The 7,948-nt window shown below is 41.5% G+C and overlaps 1 protein-coding gene across 1 annotated transcript; it reads left to right on the forward strand.

Annotated features, from left to right (window-relative positions):
* The first annotated feature begins 808 nt into the window (after nt 1-808).
* Nucleotides 809-7,307, forward strand: LOC112215940 (BTB/POZ domain-containing protein KCTD20). The gene is made up of 7 exons (XM_024375451.2): nt 809-1,005; nt 4,139-4,366; nt 4,515-4,617; nt 5,166-5,286; nt 5,655-5,852; nt 6,155-6,265; nt 6,355-7,307. Exons 2-7 carry the CDS (start codon nt 4,233-4,235, stop codon nt 6,654-6,656), a joined length of 969 nt encoding a protein of 322 aa, XP_024231219.1. The 5' UTR covers nt 809-1,005; nt 4,139-4,232; the 3' UTR covers nt 6,657-7,307.
* The last annotated feature ends 641 nt before the right edge of the window (nt 7,308-7,948 follow it).

Here is a 7,948-nt window from a genome sequence, read left to right on the forward strand (position 1 = left end):
TAGCTGGGACAGACACATACTTTTTGTTCCCTGCATAGTTAATCATTCATCAGCTTTTCATTAAACCCATTTGTAATATAAAATCTATCTGACCAGTTAAAATCCATTGTGCATGCCAGGAGTTGTTCTACATGTCCAGTCTGCACAAAGCAGTCTTTCTTTTACCCAGTGGGTCACAGCGGTGACCTGTCTTGCCATGAATGATGTTCAAAACCCCAAAAGAACTGGTTGTCCCTATTGGTGAAATAACATAAACAAGGCACTCACCTTGCAACAAATCTAAAAAGGTTGCGTGTTTCTGATCCTAGCACACAAAAAAAAGTAAAATGAGCATGTTAAACTTAAAATGTATAGCCATACCAACAGAGCTCTTGCAAGGATTTAATAGAAGATGGATTGAAAAGAAGAGTTTTAGACTGTTCAAGACCCCCTGGGCAACATGTTAGCAACCTGCCAGACTGTTGGCCTAATGATGACACTAAGGTGAAATCTCTGGGCAGCTCCATCTCTAGGATTTTGTATATTTTACATGAGTAACAACTATAATATATAGTTGATACATGCTACATATCATTTAACAATGTGTTTATCCAAGCAGATATCCAAAATTCGTATATGTATACATTTGAAAGGGTAGAGGCACTATACTTTGTTACACTGAGGTTATTAAATTGTTTATAATTTGTTTATTCCTGAATTAGGAAAAATATTTAAACTCAAATACATTGATATGAACCTATGGCAATATAGATACAAATGTATTGACAAACACGTTCAGTGCCGCATTCAGGTTCTTGCGCAGCTGAGGCTAGAAGACTTCCCCTTATGACAGGCGCAGTATTCTGGCCATCATTGGTTCAGTTTGTACAGTACAAGGAAAGAACCTAAATGGAGCATATTTGAGTCATGGCGAAGGTTTTTCAAATTACTTGAAACCACATGAGGTGGCACCATGGCACATTTGAAATATTGAACCGACCGGAGCACCGAGGGCATGAAACTGGCGTAAGTTTTTATATTTTAGGTACAGTAGTCTATGCAACATGTAGCAACTTGTCGCGGTAGTCCAAGTGACTATGCAATATTTGTATTTTCTCAGAGTAAGCAACGAAGCTAATGTATCAATGATTTGACTAACGAATGGCTGGACGAAGAGACGAAAGCAGACAGATAGCTGACTGACCGTTTTTAAACTAGTTATCTGAATTAGGGCTTTCCTTCAGGACAATTATGTGCCTATCGACTAATGTAGACCTATTTATGAATGATGACCAGGGACAATGCGACTGTATTACAAGACTTCAATGTAAAAGTCACATGGTGTTCTCACAATAAAGGTTCCACATTACGTTCTAGAACTCCGGCGATACTGTAGATTGTAACACACATAGATATCCTATTTAATTACTAGAGCGGTCATGTCATAAACCCTAAACGTTCCAGAATGGTCCAAAAATGGCAGCCATTGTGGTCAGGGAGAAATCCAACCCAGTCTAGTTGCAATGAATGGCAATAGTCATAGGTTATTCATTTCCTGATTTTACTTATGCAGGAAAATAAAAGTAAGGCAGACATCAGAAATTGTGTAATATTATTGTCAACGTAAAATATTGTCATATAAATTATAAACAATTTTTTTGGGACACATTTTCTGTATACATAGCCTCTAAAATATATGTAAACTGACCATACATTTCGGGGGATTCCAGCCAAATGTATGGTAATGGATTATCTGCATTGCTTGAATGGAATGTTGGAATGTTGGCAGTTATTTAGCAAATTTATGGAATCATTCCTCTAAAACTGTCAGGCTAGCTAGCTAACAAACATACAGTGCAGATAATCTTCTTTACACTATCTTATCACAGCAATGGCTGACCATGGTTGACTAACTCCCTTACCAAAATGGCTGACCTTTTATACCACCATAAGAAGGTTTATGTTCTAGTATTCTAATTCGTAATTCTATGGTAACACATTTGATATTACATATACATTTATGGTAATTATTAAACAAATAATTATTTTATGAGAGTCTAGGCTGTTTAACTTTCAATTCTATTTTAGACAGCTAGACTGATGATTCAGAGGACAGTAATGTAGACTTGTCTAGCTGAACAGGAATGTACAAGTTGGTTCTGGTTGGTAAAGGGGCCGGGACAAACTCAATATTTATGCTGTTCACGAAATATGTTTCATAATTGTAACGGCATGTTCCGTTTTTACAGTGCCTTCAAAAAGTATTCACACCCTATGACTTCAAAAAAATTGTGTTACAGCCTGAACCTCAAATGGATTAAATTTATATTTTGGGGTCACTGCCCTACACACAATACCCCATAATGTCAAAGTGGAATTATGTTTTCAAAATGTTTACAATATAAAAAAATTTATGCTGACATGTCTTAAGTCAGTAAGTATTCAACCCCTTTGTTATGGCAAGCCTAAATATGTTCAGCAGTAAAAAATGTGCTTAACAAGTCACAATAAGTTGCATGGATTCACTCTGTGTGCAATAATAGTGTTTGACATGATTTTTGAATGACTACTTCATCTCTGTAAATTACACACGTAGATAATTGTCCCTCAGTCGAGCTGTGAATTTCAAACACAGATGACCGGGGCGGTTTTCCAATGAATTGCAAAGAAGGGCACCTATTGGTAGATGGGGGGGAGCAGCCATTAACTTCACCATGCTCAAAGGGATAGTCATTAATTACACTTTTGATGGTGTATCAAAACACCCAGTAACTACAAAAATACAGGAGTCCTTCCTAACTCAGTTGCCATAGAGCATTTCACTACACCCGTACAAGCATTTCGCTACACCCGCAATATCATCTGCTAAATGCGTGTGTGACCAATATAATTTGATTTGATTTAGAGTAAGGAAATAGCTCAGGGATTTCACCATGAGGCCAACGGTGACTTTAAAACAGTTACAGAGCTGAATGGCATTGATTTGACAAAACTGAGGATTGATCAACAACATTTTAGCTACTCCACAATAATAACCTAATTTACAGAATTAATTACAGAATGTCCATATTTTCAAGCATAGTGGTGGCTGCATCATGTTATGGGTATGCTTGTTATCGTTAAGGACTGGGGAGTTTTTCAGAATAAAAAAATGTATGGAATGGAGCTAAGCACAGGCAAAATCCTAGAGCAAAAGCAGTCTGCATTCCACCAGACACTGGAAGATTAATTCATTTTTCAGCAGGAAAATAACCTAAAACACAAGGCCAAATCTACACTGGATTTTCTTACCAAGAAGACAGTGAATGTTCCTGAGTGGCCGAGTTACAGTTTTGACTTAAATCTACTTGGAAATCTATGGCAAGACCTGAAAATGGTTGTCTAGCAATGATCAACAACCAACTTGACAGTGCTTGGAGAATTTTGTAAACAATAATGGGCAAATGTTGCACAATCCAGACATACAGACTTACTCAGAAAGACTCACAGCTGTAATCGCTGGCAAAGGTGCTTCTACAAAGTATTGACTCAGGGATGTTAATACTTATGTAAATGAGATATTTCTGTATTTGATTTTCAAAATGGTTTTCTAAAATGTTTAAAAACATGTTCACTTCATCATTATGGGTTATTGTGTGCAGATGGTGAGAGAGAAAAATCAATGTAATCCATTTTTAATTCAGGCTGTAGCACAACAAAATGTGGAATAAGTCAAGGCGGTATGAATACTTTCTGAAGGCACTGTATGCTGCTCATGTAACAGCAGTGCCATGTGAATAGGCTACTGTAATGTAGCCTTGATTAACTCATTCTTGAAATCACATACAGTCAATCGGCCTAAAGTCAATTTAAATGTAGAATAGCTAGTTTCTCGTACAACAGAACTTCATCTAATGTTGGTTTAAACTCTAGAGATTTAGTGAACGATGTATTACATTTTATACGTTTTTGTGTGTGATGACTACGACTGTCATTATTTTTAAGGGGAATTTTGACAGTCAGGTGAATTTTGACAGTCTGGATTCTAAAGCATTTTCATGCTAATATCGTTGCAGCCCATTCAATATTCTCTCATGAAATCATCAGAATCCTGTTGATTTCGGAACAGACCTCAGAGCAGCTCACAATGGCATCCTCCACAGTATTTTTTTTTTTACAGATCTTAAAAACAGCCAATCCTACAGTGATCTCTAAGTGGCCAGGTCCACCCACAGTAGAGGGGGAGACGGCTAGAGGTAAAGAGACGCCGAAAGATGAGCGGATTGAAAGAGGGAAGAACGGACCCGGGTACCGTTCACCGTGAGAGGGTCACTCTGGTTGTGGACGGTAGCCATTTTGCAGTGGACCCCGCCACCTTCACTGCACACCCCAACACCATGCTAGGAAGGTACAGTGGGAAATTAACTTAAATAACTATTTTATTTCACTTACTTATGAATGTACAGTACATACAGACATGAAAATGTTACTTAGAGAAAACATAGTTGGTTAAGGTATCAAGGTTTGGGTTACATTTTTTCAAGTTGTCATTGCAGAATGTTTGGCCCGGCGCGACAGCACAACTTCACCAGGCCCAATGGGAAGGGCGAGTATGAACTGACAGAGGGCATCAGTGCCAGCATCTTTCAGGTCATACTGGTAAGTTGGCACAACTTGAATATAAGAACACTGTCCTAATGTTGAGTGGAACCCAACCTTTTGCAGGAAACTGTTGAGCGTGAAAACCCCAGCAGCGTTGCAGTACTTGACACAGACCTGTGCGCCTGTCACCTACTACGTACCCTGTTCAAAGGAACGGCACACATACACAACCCATGTCTCAATTTTCTCAAGGCTTAAAAATCATTTTTTAACCCATCTCTTCCCCTTCATCTAAACTGATTGAAGTGGATTTAACAAGTGACATCAATAAGGGATCATAGCTTTCAACCTGGTCAGTCTATGTCATGGAAAGAACAAGTGTTGTTATAGTTTTGTATACTCAGTGTATGCTTTATAGCCTCGACTCAACTAACTTCTGGAGACCTTTTAAGTGCAAAACTTAAAAGCTCTCTTCCAGTACTTGTGATGGGGGCTGGCATTTTTAAAGCCAGTCTCTCATCTCAGTGAAATGACAGATATTGCCACAGCTGTAGAGGTACCAAAAACAGTCAGTTCATTCATTCCAATGTGTATTTCTCCGTTAGAACTTTTATCAGACGGGTGTTATGAGGTGTCCCGATGGCGTATCAGTGTCGGAGCTGAGAGAGGCTTGTGATTACCTCTGTATCAACTTCAGTGCCAGCACAGTCAAATGTCGCGACCTCAGTGAGTATAACCACCCATTATGTGTACTCCATGTGTAAACTGACCAGATTACAGGATTGCCCAAGGTAGGGGTAGTGGCAGGCAAAAGGAATGGGATATGCAGTACAGCAGCCATTACAAATATATCTTTACCAGTATGAGCAACTCTTATGACTGACAGCACAACACGTCACAAGGATACCCACATCTATGAATCTTAACAAGAACAAGTTGAGGTACTAAATGTTTTGAGTGAATATTTTGTTTGAGAATGATTGCAAAATGACTTCATAGCATTCAAACCTCCTGCAGTCTCAACAAAGACACATCTTTCACTTGATTATCATGATAGTGAGGTTGGTCAAGTGACTGTCTCTTTCTGTTCCCAGGTGCCCTGCTTCATGAGCTGTCCAACGATGGGGCACGGAGGCAGTTTGAGGGATTCCTGGAGGAGCTAGTGGTGCCTGCCATGGTGTCATGTGCCCAGGGAGGGGAGAGGGAGTGCCACATCGTGGTTTTGGCCGACGATGACATTGTGGACTGGGATGAGGAACACCCTCCACCCATGGGAGAGGAGTATTCCCAAAGTAAGGCATCAGTCACAACACACACATCACAAATCCTAAAGTACCTGAAAAATGACCAACTTCCAAAATCCATGTCAATTCAAAATTGGTCACATTTAAAAAGGTTACGCAACAGGAGACACCTCGTCATTTTTGGAAGCATGTTTTTGACGCAGCAGTGTTAGGGTTTCTGTCAAGAGTGTACGTAGGAGTGGTTGCTTATTAACTGTTAACCTTGGGTAGCTAGCTAACCATCTCGCCTAACTGTGCGCCGGAACAACTTCAGTGTTGAGTGAATTAATGTTTCTCTCTCTTCTGTCCAGTTTTGTACAGCTCCAAACTCTACCGCTTCTTCAAGTACATTGAGAACAGAGACGTTGCTAAAACCCTGCTGAAGGAGAGAGGTTTGAAGAACATCCGGATAGGCATTGAGGGTGAGTCGGGCTTGTTCTACCCAAGCTACCCCCAGTAAAATATGAATTGATATACATTACACATGGATTTCCACTGATCTGTGTCCCAGGGTACCCAACATATAAGGAGAAAGTGAAGCGGCGTCCGGGAGGAAGGTCAGAGGTCATCTACAACTATGTGCAGCGGCCCTTCATTCAGCTGTCCTGGGAGAAGGAGGAAGGGAAGAGCCGTCACGTTGACTTCCAGTGCGTCCGCAGCAAGAGCGTGCCCAACCTTGCGGTGCCAGGGGAGGGGGGCGGAGGTGGGGCGGCCTGGGGGGGCACCATGCCCTCCCCGCAGGTGGATGAGCTGGACAGGCTCAACTGGCCAGCGCCCTCTCAACTCCCCCAGACTGCAACCAATGAAAGCTGAGACTCTCGGACCACACCCCCACCTCAAATCTGCTGCTACCCATCTCATCCCGAGGCTCTTGGACTATTCCCTTCAAACCAGTGGAAGTCGTTATTCCCTTGGAAGCAAGCATATTGGCAAGAGTACAGTGCTTGTCTTCAACAGGGGGCACATTAAAAGTTAAGGTATTGTTGGCCATGTTGGATATATTGCACCTCTGATAACTGCAAGACTGTCCTCCCATACAGAGGGCTATGTTACAGTTCTAACTAGGCACTTTTATTGTTTGGAATGCGAAATCGTCATTTTGGTGGATAGCTTTGAATGTCATATGACTATTTCAGAGATAGCTTTTATACACATACATGTGCAATATATGCACATTTTATGACGTTATGTGTCGTCTGTGATGGTATGCATTTAAAATACCTGCTGTTTTAGTCTCTGTTGTAGGCATGCAAATGAGATGTAGGCCTATGAATGAAGCCAATTTGTTTTACATTCCATTCCAAATGACATGTTCCCATGGCAACATGACCTTATGAATGTGTGCCACGTTCAACATGTTGATGCGTCTGCCATGTTACACTGTCTCCCTGAGCCTGTAGATCCTATAATCAGTTGTAGGCTAGATGAATGTGTGCCTTGAGTAATTAAAGAGCATTATACATATTTTTCATGACAAATGTGATGTGACATGGGAAGTAGTTATGCTGCAGGTCTTTCTTTAGCCCCTTTTATACCTTGTGCTAACATGTGTCCTGATCTTGTCCACATGTTTAAACAGGTGGTGTAGATCTGAATGTGATCAGAGCTTCATGACCATCACCAGAGGTAGTCCGGGATTAATTGATTGGTTGCATGAAAGCTCAGTGGGCAGAGCTTAGTGACAGGTTAGTGGGTGGAGTTTCCAAGTGAGAGTAAAATAAAGAAATTGGCTCCAGTGAGGTAGGTTGGAGGTGGATGGGTGTTAAAAAGAGTGTCGTAGGCCTCCCGGGTGCCACAAGGCGCTAGCTATGCCACCAGAGACTCTGGGTTCAAGCCCAGGCTCTGTCCCAGCCTGCTGTGCCCGGGAGGTCCATGGGGCGACGTCCATAGGGAGGGTTTGGCCGGTAGGGATATCCTAGTCTCATTGCGCACTAGCGACTCCTGTGGCAGGCCGGGCTCAGTGCGCGCTGACCAGGTCGATAGGGAACACCGTGCACTTCCGACACATTGGTGCGGCTGGCTTCCGGGTTGGATGCTCTATTCTAAAACGGATTAAATAAAACAAAAATCCTCAGCAACACACACACAAACTACCCCATAATGAC

Source organism: Oncorhynchus tshawytscha, linkage group LG16, assembly GCF_018296145.1.
Source record: "Oncorhynchus tshawytscha isolate Ot180627B linkage group LG16, Otsh_v2.0, whole genome shotgun sequence".
NCBI lineage: Eukaryota > Metazoa > Chordata > Actinopteri > Salmoniformes > Salmonidae > Oncorhynchus > Oncorhynchus tshawytscha.

Excerpts from the sequence above, each read along its gene's own strand:
- LOC112215940 (XM_024375451.2), top strand. The coding sequence starts at position 4,233 with ATGAGCGGATTGAAAGAGGGAAGAACGGACCCGGGTACCGTTCACCGT. Across the intron at positions 5,287-5,654 it reads AGTCAAATGTCGCGACCTCA|GTGCCCTGCTTCATGAGCTG; the intron begins GTGAGTATAACC and ends TTCTGTTCCCAG. Across the intron at positions 6,266-6,354 it reads CATCCGGATAGGCATTGAGG|GGTACCCAACATATAAGGAG; the intron begins GTGAGTCGGGCT and ends TCTGTGTCCCAG.